Raw genomic sequence first — 16750 nt, forward strand, 5'->3', positions numbered from 1 at the left:
CTTAGTACACCGTGCTGTTAAATGTAGTCATAACATTCGGCGTTTAGCGCTTCCTTAAGCGCAATAAAGGAACAATAACCGCCAAAACCGCTGCACATTTCACTGTTAACACTCCAAATGATAGGAAATAACGTTCTACGGGCGTTGGCCAAGCTCAGACCCATCTTTTTAACTGCATGGGGACAGGCATTCTTGTAGATGGACTGCTGGCAACACTTTGGAGCTCACGAGTGATTTCTTCCGAAGATTTAATGTGATGTTTTACAACCAGAACGATTAGTCAGAGAAGGCGACTTGTTAGATGCGGCATTTATGCTAGGTCCCAAGTTATTTCTTTTGTTCGTGGTATATTGTCACTGCAGAGCAATACAGAAAGTAAAAGGATGTGACAAAAAGACTGTTTAGTATACATATCTCTTAGTACATTGCTAGGAGAAGGAGAGATATGTTCTTTCGAGAATGATCAAACATGCTACATTTGTGTTTAGAAATAACCCTGACACAAAATAATTTGGCATTTATTGCGAAAGTAATGTATTACGATTATAATAACTGGGCTTACCGTAATCGGAAAAAAATCCCAGTCTAATTTAAATATTTACTCTGTGCACAAGCTTGGCGTCGTCAATCACATCTACATGTGGGGAAAAAAAGAAAGGGTCTGGTCATTGCACTTCCTAGAAAACACGGCATATGTGAAAACTGTGTCCGTCGTCAGCATAAAGGGATAGTAGCACGACCTGCCGATGATCAGACAGAGACATCACCGAATGCTCCTCATTTCAAATTGAAAGTGTAATTTACGCAAGAAAGAAATGTGATCTGTTCCGTTACCGTACAGAAAACTGATTCGAACATACGATTTAACATGTGCAAAAAATCCTGGCACTGTGATAAGTACGAATCTCTGACGTAACAATGAGATATAAAGGTTCTTCAACACACAGTCTTGTTGCCCTTGAGCAAACATACGTCAATGAAGAGGTAATAATTCTCTCACAACTGGGAAAATTGATATATCGATAACGTCATCAAGAACTGATATAGCTCAGCAGACTGTTAAACAAATTATTCCATTTATTCAAGCTACAAAACCACGCCCGAGATCACTGCATCAAACACGGTTTACTTTGAGCGTCAAGCCGTAAACAAGTCACCACTGAAACTCATTTGCTAATACATTCAAGACAGAACGGTCTAAAATGAAAATAGAAGAGGCATATTGTGTTCAGTTATCACCACTTTTTCTGTCATTAGTCGCTTCCTGTTTTCGGATCCATTAACATAAATTAATGTTGTACATATGCTGAGGTGACGTAAGTAATGGGATACCGATATGCACGTATACAGACAGCGGTAGTATCGCATATACGAGCTGTAAAAGGGCGGTGCATTGGCGGAGCTATCATTTGCACTCAGGTCATTCATGAAAGGGTTTCCGACGTGGATTATGGCCGCACAACAGGAATTAAGAGACTTTGAACACGGAGTGGTTGCTGGAACCTGAGGCGTGGGACATTCCTTTTCGGAAATCGTTAGGGAATTCTAAGTTCTGAGATGAACAGTATCGAGAGTGTACCGAGAACACAAAATTTCAGGGATTGCCTCTCACCAAGAACAACGGAGTGGTTGACGGCCTTCACTTAATGAGTGACGGAGGCGGCGTTTGTGCGGTGTTGTCAGTGCTAACAGACAAGCAACACTGGGTGAAATGACCGCAGAAATCAATGTGGGAAGTAAGACGAACGTATCCGTGAGGACAGCGTGACGAAATTTGGTGTTAATGGACTATGGCAGCAGACTACCGACGCGAACGCATTTGCTGACAACACAACATTGACTGCAGCGCCTCTCCTGGACTCGTGACCATATCGGTTGGACCACACACAATTGGGAAACCGTGGCGTGATCAGATGAGTGCTATTTTCAGGTCGTAAGAGCTCATGAAATGGTCCGAGTGTCACGTGGACCTCACGAAGCCATGGACCCAGGTTATCAACAATGAGTTGTGCAAGGGATGGTGGCTCTATAATGGTGTGGGCTGTATTTGCATGGATTGGGCTGGGTTCTCTGATCCAACTGATCCGATCATTGACTGAAAACCGTTAAGTACGGCTATTTGTAGATCATTTGCACCCATTCATGGACTTCATGTTCCCAAACACGATGGAATGTTTACAGATGACTATGCGCAACACTTTCGCTGTTATGGACTGCTATAGGTGCAGTATGTTTCAATATTTCTGCATTGGATTCAGTGACGTGTTGAGTCCAAGCCCTGTCGAGTTCCTGCAATATGGCGGGCAAAAGGAGGTCCGACATGGTATTAGGAGATACCTCATGACTTTTGTCACCCCAACCTTTGAAGTTAAAAACCAACTTAGTAATCTCAGGTTATAGATAGAAAGCTTATCTCACTGACCTGCGAATCGGCTGCAGAGGATTTTAGGGTAGGAACTGTATTAATTAAAACTTAGTCCATTTCGCGACATTAACGTGTTACAGAATTTAATGTACGCTAATGCGCTTGTGAGAAGGGGAAGGAAGGATGCTGAACAATTTTTGACAAGAGAAAGGTGGGTAAATGGTTTACAGCTTTATATCTTTGCAAGAGTACGGCAGTAGGGAGCTGGGAATGAAGTAGTAGGTTTCCACTTTGCTTGGACTCCAGGTAGCCCTGCACGTCAAGACCCTTCGCGTCATAGCTGCTCGCACTCAGGAAGGCCACAATGAGAAGACATTCATTGACAGAGCAATATCTGATAAACAACAGCGTCGGGCTTCCACCAGTCTGCGGAAATTGTTGTTGTTACGACAGCGAGTATTTTTTTAATAGTTTATTTCCAGTAACGTAATGTAGGAGAGAGGAACAGCAAGTGCGCGCAGTAAAATAATCGCTGTGTTTTTTAAGTTGAGATGTTTTCAGTTGTATTCCACGAGCTACCATAGGATCCATGGCACAGGGTTTTAAAATTGGTATCACCCATTCACTGACACATAAATTAATGGACGCTGCAGAGAAAAAGATAATACATATACCCCTCAGTATATTTCCTGAAAACCCTAATCTTATGACACTGATCCTCATGTGATATATACGAGATTTCTGACTCTTCAAGCTCTCCCGGCGGATATGTTGTACAGAGTCTTCACGGGTTTGCCGCCGGATGACGTTGTGCAAATTCCACAATATTTCCTCGGAGCATCTGCCCGATATCTTCAGGTGGTACAACCTTGCTGGTGGGTAGGTACGACTAACGTTTTTTTTTCTTTATTGATTTTCAATTCCCCCCGAAGGGGGCGGGCTGGCAGCAGCTTACTACGCTGCTCTACAGCCTACAGACTTTTTTTAAATAAAGGAGGAAGAAAGAAACAAGGTAAAACAGGCGATAAAATGGTGATTTAAAGTGTAAAATGGCGTAAAAATGCGGAAAGTTAAAAACAGAAAGCAAAAGGGGTTGGCAATGTAGATAAAATACACAGGAATCAGACAAGTAACATAGTAGACACACAATTAAAAAACACGGCGACAGTCTGGTTTCTGTTCACAAGAGATAAAAGGCACACCCAGCGACAATATGATGGCCATTCGCAACAAGTCCCAAAAAACACAACACGGAACACTCAGTGTAAAACACGCACTGTAGAACACTCACTGGAGAACACTGCATGAAAGTGGCAGCACAAAGATGACACTCCCGAGCCAAAGGCAGTTGGGGGGGGGGGGACCTGCAGGAGGGGGAAAACAAGGAGGGAGAAAAAAAAGAGAGGGGGGGGAACCAAGTAGGGAGAGGACTAATAAAGGGGGAGAAGGGCAAACGTGAAAGGGAATGAACGAGGGAAATGTAAAAGGACGCGGGGGAGAGAAGGGGGAAAAGAGAGGGGAGGTGGGGAAGAAAGAGACTGGAAGGGGGGGAGAGGGATCCCAGGAAAAGGACAGAGGAAAGGAGGGGGAGCAAGGATCAGAGTTGATAGGAGGGATAAATGGAGGGAGGATGAAAGCCACCTTGGGAAACGAGATGTAGGGTGTAGAGATGGAGGGTAGGGGGGACACAACGGTGAAGACCTGGGAGGGGGCAGGGATCGGAGAGGAGATGAGCAACCAGGGGGGTGAGGGGGTTCAAGACGGCGGGAGGTGTAGAGGATGCGGATATGTTCGAGGAATAGGAGCAGATTGGGGAAAGGAATGAGATTATAGAGGATCCGCGTGGGGGACGGGAGGCATATACGGAAGGCGCGGCGGACTGCATGACGCTCAAGGATCTGGAGGGACTTATAGAATTTGGGAGGGGGGCGACTAACGGTATCCGTATCCTGTATACAGAGCACTAGCTCGAAGAATGGCAAGCGCGGAAATCACGCATGCGCAATGACTTGCCGATAGATGGAGCCATACTAAAACGCCCTCTGCCGAAAATTGCAGAGCGGACCTCCTGCGCGTGTCTGTACATTATGTTTGGTAACACTGCGGCCAGACGTCACTCACTAAAACTCTATACTAGACAAATGCTATGACGCGTCTGTTGTCGAAAAATTCTTAATTTCTAGTCGTGATGTAATAGCAGCCAACGCAGGATACCAGGTTGTGCTCAGTTTCTACCCCGCATCCCTGTTGATGAGATTATCAGTTGTACAGATATGTATTGCTTCCTTAATGACGCAATCCCAGAAAGATGGTGAGGGGATAAAACTTTCATCTTTTCATAAATCATGCGGTGTCCTGTATTCAGGCAGTGTTCTGCAATTGCCGATTTTCCCCCTTAACGTAGGCGTGTATGGCGCTGATGTTCATCGCAGCGTTCTTCTACTTGTTACTGATGTGTAGTAGAGTAATACTGAAACAGACACACATCAAAACACGTTTTGCATCACCCCGGTTCCCAGAACTCGAGAAGATAAACGCTGATTCTGGATATTGTATCACAGATACAGTCCCTTTGACTTTTCAGAGCCGGCCGGAGTGGTCGAGCGGTTCTAGGCGCTACAGTCTGGAACCGCGTGACCGCTACGATCGCAGGTTCGAATCCTGCCTCGGGCATGGATGTGTGTGATGTCCTTAGGTTAGTTAGGTTTAAGTAGTTCTAAGTTCTAGGGGACTGATGACCTCAGCAGTTAAGTCCCATAGTGCTCAGAGCCATTTGAACCATTTTTGAACTTTTCAGAGATGTCACTAACCTGCCCAAAAATGTAAGCAACCATACATGAGCAGCGACAATTAGATGAAGATGTCCGATAGCCGATCAGTTCCAGTCATTCCACGAGGAAGGAGGTACGCGGCTCGTGTTGTCTGTAGTTCAACCACGCCTAGACGGTCACTACCGCGGTTCGATCGCGTCTGAATTGTTACTTTGTGCCTTTAAGGTCTCTCAACAAGGGAAGTGTCCAGGCGTCTCGGAGTGAACCGAAGCGATGTTGTTCGGACATGGAGGATATACAGAGACACAGGAACTGTCGATGACATGCCTCGCTCAGGCTGCCCAAGGGCTCCTACTGCAACCGATGACCGCTACTTACAGATTATGGCTTGGAGGAACCCTGACAGCAACGCCACCATGTTGAATAATGCTTTTTGTGCAGCCACAAGACGTCGTGTTAAGACTAAAACTGTGCGTAATAGGTTGCATGATGCCCAACTTCGCACCTGACATCCATGGCGAGATCCATCTTTGTAACCAAGACACTATACAGCGCGGTATAGATGGGCCCAACAACATGCCGAATCGACAGCTCAGGATTGGCATCACATTCTCTTCACCGATGAATGTCGCATATGTCTTCAATCAGACAATCGCCGGAGACGTGTTTGGTGGTAACCTGGTCAGGCTAAACGCCTTAGACACACTGTCCAGCGAGTGCAGCAAGGGGAGGTTCCCTGATGTTTTGAGGTGTCATTACGTGGGGCCGACGTACGCCGCTGGTGGTCATGAAAGGCGCCGTAACGGCTAAAGGATACGTGAATACCATCCTCCGACCGATAGTGCAACCGTATCAGCAGCATATTGGCGAGGCATTCGTCTTCATGGATGACAATTCGCGCCCCCATCTTGCACATCTTGTGAATGACTTCCTTCAGGATAACGACTTCGCTCGATTAGAGTGGCCTGCATGTTCTCCAGGCATGAACCCTATCGAACATGCCTGGGATAGATTGAAAAGGGCTGTTTATAGACGATGTGACCCATCAAGCACTCTGAGGGATCTACGCCGCATCGCCGATGAGGAGTGGGACAATCTGGGTCAACAATGCCTTGATGCATTTGTGGATAGTATGCCACGACGAATACATGCATGCATAAATGCAAGAGGACAGCAATCTGGACCACCACCTTTGAAAGTCGCGCTGTATGGTGGTACAACACGCAATGTGTGTTTTTCATGAGCAATAAAATGAGCGGAAATGATGTTTATGTCGATCTCTGGGTCAATTTTCTGTACAGTTTCCGGAACTCACAGAAACGAGGTGATGCAAAACGTTTTTTGATGTGTGTATACATAGGGCGACGACGTGCGGATACCGTCAGTCGTACCTATACACCAGCGAGGATGTACCGTCTGAAGAAGTCGGACAGTTGCTCCGTGGAAATATTGTGGAATTAGCACAACGTCATCGGGGGTCAAACCCGTGAAGACTATTTACTGCTATACAAGAGTTTTTTTTTATAAGTGTGGTAAATTTCCATGAGAGATTCAAACTTTGTTGCACCTTCATGTTTGGTAAGCTTGGTTTTTCCAAGGATCATATAAAGAATTTCATCAAAGAACCCCGTGCACTTCATTGTTAACAGCCATTGAATTGGTCGGTGTGTCAAGTGGCATTGAAAATCGAGAAAACCGAGTTTCGTGCTATTATCAAACACTTTTCAAATAAAAGTTGGAATGCTGCACAAATCAAAACAGAACTGGATGAAGTGCACGTAGAGTCTCCGCCATCGCCGAAAACCAGACACTTTTGGATTAATGAATTTGAACGTTGTCGGCCAAGCACCGAAGACGAAGCACGCTCCGGACGTCCATCTGACATTACCACAAACGTAACCATTGAAAGAATCCGTGATTTGAAGATACATGATCGCCGAATAAAAATTCGTTAGATTCCTGAGGCTGTTGGCATCTCAACTGGGCCTAACATCCTACACGGAGAATTAGCTATGGAGAATCAGAGTGCGACGTGGGTGCTTCATTGTTGGATCTTTGGAAACTTGCTCTGCCCGAAAATAAAGACCAAGGTTACCATGAAAAGAAATACTCTTTTACCTGAATATGGCACCATCCAACACATCAGCGATAGCAATGGAGAAACAGCATGAACTGGGCTTTGAATTTATTCCTCATTCAGCCTATTCACCATAATTAGACCCAAGTGAAATCGTCCTATTCCGCAACTTAAAACTTTGGCTTGCTGAGAAGAAAGTATCATCAAATGAGAAAGTGGTAAAATCAGTCATCGAGTGTCCTACAGTGTTTAAGAGAAACTGGAGGATCGCTGGACCAGGTGTATATGCCTCAAAGCTGAATATGTCGAGAAGGGAGTTGTTTATTAAACAAATATTTTTCTTGCTTTTTTACCGGACGTACCAAAACCATCGTTGGTCGGGGCAATAAAATGTCCACCCGTTATTTATATTCACGATTTCTTTGTTGAAATTCGATGCTCTTAATGTTTGTTCCACTGTTCGTTTCTGACACTAAAAAGAATTTTACTCAAAATCTCACAGTTACCTCATTTTTTTTTATTCTCTTACTTCAACATCCCTAAATCCAGTTGTAACAAGACGAAATGCTCTACTATATGATCGTTATGCTATTCTCTTTTCTGTAACCTGTCTTCACTAAATATTTCATTTCATGTTTTATTCTATATTCAAAGAAACAAGGGATCCATTGAAAATGTGAGAACACGCGTAGCCAGAGTTAACGTACTATATAATATTGCAATAGAGCGTTGCGCTCTCTGGAAAGTGGAAAAGACTGATTTCTCGAAAAATTTCGTATTAAGAGGGAGAGAAATGTAATGAATTGCGACTAATACAGTTGGAGATACTGAATGGAGTTGCCAGAATACATCATCATTTTTGGTCAGACATCGTGATAAATTGTCACTGACAGAATTACCTCCGGTTGTGGAGGAGTTTTGAACTGTGATTGGGACAAAAAATTGCTAGGCATTGTTACGACTGATTTTAAGAATATTTGGTCCTGAGTTTGAGGTACAAGTCCAGAATTTATCTTGGAGTTTTCTGAATCTTAGTTTTAGTGTTCGATGATCTATTTCTACGCAAGTTGCGGGGATGTTAGAAAGACGACGACTTAAATGGAGCCTCCATCACAGTCTTCGCCTTTTGAGCAAATTATCTGAGTAGGTAATTTCAGTTCATAAGTACAACTAATTAACAGGCCGTCCATCGTTCACACCGAGCGCCACAATGACACATATGTGGGCTGACTGCTGCTTATAATCACGACACAGAACTGCTACTGTTCTTGGATTAGATTATTTCAGCTCTACTTGTTACTTGTGCAGGGAAACTATTGCAAAATGGCTGCATAAAATGTGAAGAAATCGAAAAAAATGTGATCGTCGGAAGGATTGACTCAGCCTGTAGAACCGTGAAAATAGCCTTCGGTGACATTCAAAGCAAGAGTGGTAAGATTAAGAGTGCAAGGGGAATTCCACTGTTAAATGCAGAGGAGAAAGCAGACAGGTGGAAAGAGTACACTGAAGACCACTATCATTGGGAAGACTTATCTGATGGCGTGATAGAAAAAGAAACGGGAGTCGATATAGAAGACACAGGGGATCCAATATGAGAAGCAGAATCTAAGGAACTTTCGTAGACTTAGTTTCGAATAAGGCTGATGGGATGGATAAATTTCCATCAGAATTTCTAAAATAAATCGGGCAAGTGGCAACAAATAGACTCTTCACGTTGATGCATAAAATGTATGAGTCTGCCATAGTGCTCTCCATGCGAGCGCAAGTAATATCACACTGCCACCGGCTTGCGTCCGAGGTGTAGAGCATGTTTCGAGCAGCAGTTCGCCTGTATGATGATATATCCAGACACGACCATCGGCATTGTGTAACCAGAAATGTCATTAATCATATTAGGGAACACGATTCCATTTATCCACAGTCCAACGCTGATGACACAACGTCCACCGCCGTGGTAGTCTAAGTCGTTGGGTGAACATGGGTACCTCTTTGGGGGGGGGGGGGGGAAGGCCTCACAAAGATGGAATGGACAGTGTCTTGAAAGGAAGATATCAGATGAACATCAACAAAAACATAACGAGGTTAATGGAATGTAGTCGAATTAAATCGGGTGATGGTGCGGGAATTAGATTAGGAAATGAGACACTTAAGTAGTAAACGAGTTTTGCTATTTGGGGAGCAAAATAACTCATGATGGTCGAAGTAGAGAGGATATAAAACGTAGACTGTCAATGGTAAGGAAAGAGTTACTGAAGAAGAGAAATTTGTTAACATCGAGTATAGATTTAAGTGTCAGGAAGTCGTTTCTGAAAGTATTTGTATGGAGTGTAGCCATGTATGGAAGTGAAATGTGGACGATAAACAGTTTACACAAGAAGAGAATAGAAGCTTTCGAAACGTAGTGCTACAGAAAAATGCTGACGATTAGATGGGTAGATCACGTAACTAATGAGGAGGTGTTGAATAGGATTGGGGAGAAGAGAAATTTGTGGCACAACTTGACTAGAAGAAGGGATCGGTTAGTAGGGCATATTCTGAGACACCAAGGGATCACCAATTTAGTATTGGGGGGCAGCGTGGAGGGTAAAAATCGCAGAGGGAGACCAATTGATGAATACACTAAACAGATTCAGAAGGATGTAGGTTGCATTAGGTACTGGGAGATGAAGAAGCTTGCACAGGATAGAGTAGCATGGAGAACTGCATCACACTAGTCTCTGGACTGAAGACCACAACATAAAGTGAATATGTCTACAATCTGACCTCTGCACAAATTTTGTGCAGAAATTTGATCATTGTCAATAAGTGTTGTAATTTTTTGTATTTAGTTTTTTCTAGTCATGAAGCTTGGCTACAACAGCCTAAGAATTATCATATGCACCTAAGGGTATTAAGAATTTAATATTTGGTACAAGTTTTAATCCCTTTGAATGTAAATATACTTAAGGTTTTTTTTTCTTTTTTTAACGATTCCACATCCATGAGGGATTTCATTTGGGATCTGTAGAAGCTACATTAGTATATCTGTTCTTATTTTGTGAACATTAGTAGTGTATTCTTGTTTTCTGAAATGCACCACATCCCACAGGATCTTTTCACTGGGGATCAGTTGGAACGAAAACTACATATAATCTAAACTAATGTAAGTTGTGTGGTGTGCATTCCTCAACAACGTGCGCTGTTTGGCGTGTTTAAAGAGCGGGTAAGCCTCCGACTTGCACGTTCTGTGATGAGCGGTGGACGTCCAATACACTAGTCGCACGCCATTTTACTGGCTGATTTTGTGAAACGTGTCAGTTTCTGTATTCGGTTTTTACACCGGTGTGTGAATTTTCCCCAGTTCCCAAGCCGAATGTTGTTCATCGACGAAGCACATTTCAACAGTGGAGTTGTTTGAACGCTCGAAATAACCACATTTGGGATCAAGAAAACCCCTTACTCACGTGTTCACGGTGATTTCATCACACTTTTGGCATCAGTATTTGGACAGGTATCTTCGATGATCGAGTGACTGGACCGTACATCCTTCCTCCTCACCTAACAGGTGCCTGGTAGTTAATATTCCTGCAACAAGTGCTGTTGGAGGTTTTGGAAGAAGTGCTGTTGGATATACGGCACAAATTGTGCTTGCAACACGATGGCGAGGCAATACATTTTGCAGTTCGCCTCCGAAACTATCTGAACGTAGTATACAGGGACAGGTGGAACGGTCGAGGTGGGCCTCATGCTTAGCCAACAAGATCCTCAGATTTAACTCCTTTGGCCTACTTGTTGTGGGGCCACATGAAGAGTCTTGTTTACGAGACTACTGTGCAGTAGGAGGAAAGATCTGATTGCACAGGTCATGGTTGCGGCAGAAGTGATTAACAATGCACCATGAGCATTGGACAGGGCTTATGCGAACTTTGTGCGCACATGTACTATGTGCAGTGAACTTAGTGGTCGTCATATCGAACAGCTGTTGTAACTATCTCAGTAAATAGGAGTGAAATGTGAACGTTTTGTTTTCGTTGTAACTTAGAAACAAACCGTTTTCAGACATGGGTAAAACCGTTTTCAGACATGGGTACTCATTAAAACTTGATCTATTAAGTCCCGTCTACAATCTCTGGAAGTTTGTAACATGAACTGTGATACACCATGTATACTTTAATTGCCGAGTCACATGCCCGTAACGCCACCATGTGGTTTTTAAATTCGCCGTAGCTAGCTGCCATATTGTTTTCACTCACGAGAGAGAGAGAGAGAGAGGGAGAGAGAGAGAGAGAGAGAGAAAAAAAAAATCTGTGCTGATACACACTGTAGACGAATACAAAATAATAAAATTGGAAGGAAGAGGGAATGAATTTCAGCAAATGTTTCCAAATCAAACAAACAAATATAAATAGGTTGATTTATTGGAACGGCGTATTCAGTACATTTATGCTTTCTCGTAGTCGATACCCAGTATAAAGGCGTTGTAGCTTGTCTTGTAAGGACCAGCAGATATATCGATAGATGAATATGTAGGGTAAGTGTAGCTGCCACCGTACGAGATTTCGAACAGGTAATATTTGGACGGATCGGTCTTGTAGCTGATAGGCACCCTGAGGAGCTGGAGAGGTTCGGCTACTTCCGAGTAGGTGGCTGTGGCCACGACTTTCCAGTCGGACACGCCATAGGGAGTCTCGCTCATGGTGATCCTGATGTTCTGCTGCTCCGGGCCTATCTCCAGAGTGGCGTAGTTGCGCACGTGGCTGCTGAGGTAGAGTGCGTTCACCTGGTACGCGCCCGTGTAGTTGTGTGGGGTGTTGAAGACGCCCATGCAGCACTTCATCTCGCCCGCGTAGTCCGCCGGGTCTTGGAACAGCACCGTCCTCTTCGGGTACGAAGCTGAAAATACATCACGTCCGCATTAAGTGACAGTCAGTTGTTATCTAGCGTTACTAGAATCTGGCGTACGAAAACAGACAGAAACAACACCAAAATTATCTGTTGGCTACAGTATTTATAATCACACGTGTGTCTACTTGCTAAATGATAAAACTTCAAGACAAAGCAAAAGGATCTAAAGTTGTTTTAGGTGATGTTTTATGATTCGACTGAAGAACAGAGACAAAAACAATTATCAGAAATAAATTTTGCTGTGAAACTTCTCAGCCTGTAATGTTCCCTCAGGAGTTGCTTATAAGATGGATATAGTTTTCTATAGGAAAGTCCGCTTAGGAACGCAAGACAAATAGTGTCTTTCTTCACAATCTGTCGCTTTCTTGGTATGCTATGATATAAGCTTTCTGCTATTGTCTCTAACTACTCCACTTGTAAAGAACCCATATATTAATGTGTACTGTTCCCAGCTTCCTTTTTTTGTCTTTGTATCCGTGGAGAGTTTTGCTATAGCGTAAGTTTTTCCCTATATACGTTGTGTAGTTACAGTTTTTCGAATTGTTTTCCATTTTTCTAATATCAAATACTTACACATTTATTAGTATGTGATTTTACTCATTTCTAAGAACATAATAGCATAAAATTGCAATATCCCTTAAAGGTACATTCTCCTAGACAGCCTATAAAATAAGGGACTTTTACGATTTCGTTTTGGAAAAACAAATGAAGGAATCAACGTATATCTTGTTGCACATTACTTATTGATTACTGGATAACATTTTCTCATTACTTTTTTTTTTAAAAAATCAGTCTTCATTACGCCTCCCCATGCTATGTCGAAAATGAGGTGTGTCCATGACGGATGTCTCTGTCTGCAAATCTTATCCGAAATTAAAAAACAAACAATTTTCTTTATCTATAGGATATTGTGACAGAGTATTAGCATAATTTTTTGTAATTTGAAAAATAATAAAATGGAGAGGATTTTAAACAAAGATATACTTGTGTCGTGTGTTTTTGCGCACGTTTATTGCAATAACTAATACATAAATTAAAAGAAGAAAATAGCCTTTTCCTCCGTTATTTATGTTTTAAGTTTCAATTGCATTTGCTTTACTGTGATTTTATACTTCCATAAACTGTCGTTAGTTGTTAATAAGTGAAATAAGTCCATATGAAAAAAGAGGAATTTATACTAAACAAGAATTTACGAAATTCACGCTGTCTGCTACATGTAGCTCTGGAACCTAGGGCTGTGTCCGGATGTGTAATCTGAAACTCTCTGCAGTATTAAAAATGCTATGAACTATCATTCCAAGCCAATTCAACTTCCGCTGCTATGTATTTTCATAACAGTTTGTTGATTTTTCTTTATATGTTACAACAATATGCTTATAACTTGCTCCTAGATAGTCACAACACTTCACAGAACATTGAGACAGCGGACCACTTACCACTGGCAACAGCTGCAATCAGCAAAAGGGCTGCGGCTTCTCTCAGCATGGTGATTGTCCTTGTCCGTCTGCACTCCTCAAGGAAGGAAGAAATCTGATGGCTCTTAGATCGCTGCCCCCATCTTATATACACGCAGCCCACCAGATACGACGTCTGTCGGCTGGCTTTTCAGTGGAACTACGTTGCGTCATTCAATGACGCATTTCTAAAATTAAGCTTTTAATGCAGCAACGCTTGAAAAATCTCGTTATGTTCGAGAGTAGCTGGATAGGCCCTCTTTAGATAAAGTAACAAGAGGCTTCGAGAGCTTGGGTAATCTGATTTCTATCTGCGACAGGTAGTCACGTGCTGATAACTGAAGTCAACCACGTTGTACCACTGTACAGCATTTCTCTCTTGATACAGTAGTTGCGCAATTGAAAACTGATAGTTTACATCGGTTTCTGTACACAGCCCTACTTGTTAAGTATTTCTCAAACAGGCAGCAAGTGATGCGTTGTTAGATCCTCCTTTTCCAGGTACTTCATTGCTATAATTGACAGCTATGGTTCTCAGATGGCTATGTTAATCTATACGAGAAATGGTTGTACTGTTCAGAATATTGGAAGGACTCTTTCCCTCCTTTTGACGTCCAACAGTAAAAATTAATCACGTTCACCACGGATCATGTACGAAAGAAATTTAAACTGTTGTCGCCAGTTAAACAAGATCCAGATGCAACCCGTAGTCTTCCCCCAACCATAACGAAATCTGCTCGCGGTAAACTAGTTTCTTTCACTCAGGTCAATATAGATTCACCGCATACGTCAAATAAGTCATCGACTTCACTTGGTATACGGATAAATAAAAAGTCTTTCGCGGATACGAGGCTTTGGATGTTTTGTCTGGGCTCATTGCCCCGGAATTACGTTAAATAGTCCCCCGCCCTCAGTTCTCCCTGAGGTTTCCTTGACCTTTCCCTTGGTTGTAGGAAAGACTCCCAGATATTCACAGCTGCCACGCCCTCTTGCCTGCTACCAGCCAACGAGGTATTGGGCTGGAAGGGTCCTGTCTGCATGACGGGTCACTACACGAGTAGCGCGCTCTATCTAGGGGATGCAAAGTGTATAAAAATGTTTGTTATGTTCTGCTAACGTATCAGTGAACTGTCTATGCTAATAATTCACGTTACTTTCCAGTGTATGTATTTGCAAATACGATAGAAATTTAAGGTGTGCTTAATTCGAGTGTGAGCTACAGTGGTCGCCTACCTCGGAGACGTCATGATAAAATTCGGTTCTTATTTGTAACAACAAGTATGAAATTAAATTGAGGCTGTCGTAATACAACGCAACGTGTAGAGGAAAAATTATATTCATAATTTAGCAAACATTTTTGATTATGTCTCATATTGTTTAATGCATTTAAATATAACTATAATAACTGTCAATAATCAATTTATCATCCGCTCACACAATCAACACAACACTTCGTCAGGAAATTGCAGTGTAGCAACTTTTGGGTCGCTGATGGTGGCAGCACTGTGAAATAGAGAACAGCCGACACGAATTGTTCCGAAAATTACCGATCTCTGACGATGTACTGTGTGCTGCACAGCACTGGCATGAATGAAGCAGGCTTTCCAGGTGTGTCTGGGTTATCGTGTCCTTTCTATAGCTAGTCTATTGGGGGCTCATAAAATACTAATTCATATATGTTACCAGTTAGTGACAAGATCGGTTCATACACGGCCCTAGATGCCACCCCACAGGTTCAGTAGTGACTTTTGAACAAAAAAATTACACGATCACTGGGCTAGATAATTGTACGATGCCAGACGGTGTGGAAACTGGTGTCCACATTTTTCCGACAACTGTTAGTGACTTGCATATTCCTAGGAGATTGCGGCAAAGGCAGTGCACCAGCCAGGAACCATACTGATAACGTCAATTGTTACTGCACAGCACTGTCATGAATGAAGCAGCTTTTCCAGTAGTGCTCGGGTTACGCCACACTAAAGTATTTCCCAAAAATCTCTACAGTCTTTGCCTAGTCAACGGAAAACTGGAGTACACTCTCATGCCAATCTACCCATCAAGTCTCGCAAAGCTATATAACTGCACATCCCGAGGTACTCATTTCAGTGTGTGCATCGGGACAGCCGGGGAAAACCAGGGAATGTGTCAGAATTGCGGGAGTTTTGTATTTGTATTTTATTGGTTAAATTTTTGCAATTTCGACTGTTAAGAACTGATCCTCTTACAAAGAATTTTACTTTATCCCCCTACTGCAGAATAATTCTGCAGACAAATATAAACGAGAGAATAACACAAAATAAAACTTTACTTACAAAGACCTTAAGCCGTTTACAACAAAACACAGTGCGCACGCAAGTGTCTGCCGACTGCAAAATGTCAAATACTTTAGCACGAGGACTATGCAGTACATCCTGACAACAAACTGCTTCCGATGAGCGTGGCGTCACAACTGTTTAAAGCCTCACAGTTAGCGGAAAATTATTGCGAATGGTAGTTTGAGAAGCGTTACATTCAAAGTAAATTTTCTTTTACGCACGATGAGTTGTGTAACACCTGAGGATGTCTGATAAATTTCTTAAATCAGAGTGTTTTTGTCACATTAAAAACTTAAAACTTTGTGGATCAGTCACTCAGAAGAACTTCGGACGCAGAAGACGAGACATTACTTAACATTTTGCTGGCTCATTTGTGTATGATGTATCTTGGAGGTTAACACACGGAAGGAAGACCAATATAATATGTGGAAGCTTAGTTCTTCTTGTAACTGTACTATATGTACATTAATTTAAACCATTACGTTTCCTGTTTGTGTGTTCGCGCTACTTAATAGTGATCTTGCCGTTGACTGACTACATCACCAGTCCTATGCTCTGAAAATCTGCTGTCATTGCCTGGCGAGATCACGTGACGTGAGCTACGACTGGCCGACAACAGCGCATCGCGATCTCGATCTCAGTACTTCAAAAACTAACGTGCTGTGTTTGGTAGGATTCGTATTTATACTTCCGTAATACGTGAATATTCACTGTACATGTTGCTGCGAATCAATTCCAAAACACACTTCCTTTTTTCTGGATTTCGTCTCCTAAAGTGCCGGAAAGTTCTTTGCCGGTGTCTGGAACCATTATAATTGAAAGGATTGAGAGGTTTGCAGCTCCGAGGGAAAGTATACGGTCATTTAACATGGGAAAAGTGTATT

The 16750-nt window shown here is 42.6% G+C and overlaps 1 protein-coding gene across 3 annotated transcripts in view; it reads right to left on the reverse strand.

The window, feature by feature from the left end:
* LOC126235986 (uncharacterized) overlaps window positions 1-16750 on the reverse strand; it is a 95474-nt gene that overhangs the window by 21288 nt on the left and 57436 nt on the right. The window contains exons 1-2 of one of the 3 annotated variants that reach the window (XM_049944972.1): window positions 13534-13626; window positions 11593-12085 (exon numbers count right to left, since the gene is read on the reverse strand). The exons of 1 other annotated variant lie outside the window; for it this stretch is intronic. In XM_049944972.1, the coding sequence (XP_049800929.1) occupies window positions 11634-12085; window positions 13534-13582 (501 nt within the window). In that variant the 5' untranslated portion in view covers window positions 13583-13626 and the 3' untranslated portion in view covers window positions 11593-11633. Of the gene's footprint in view, window positions 1-11592; window positions 12086-13533; window positions 13627-16750 lie in introns of those variants that run through there. One more of the 3 variants, XM_049944974.1, reaches the window with a different exon arrangement.

Source organism: Schistocerca nitens, chromosome 2 (genome assembly GCF_023898315.1).
Source record: "Schistocerca nitens isolate TAMUIC-IGC-003100 chromosome 2, iqSchNite1.1, whole genome shotgun sequence".
Classification (NCBI taxonomy): domain Eukaryota; kingdom Metazoa; phylum Arthropoda; class Insecta; order Orthoptera; family Acrididae; genus Schistocerca; species Schistocerca nitens.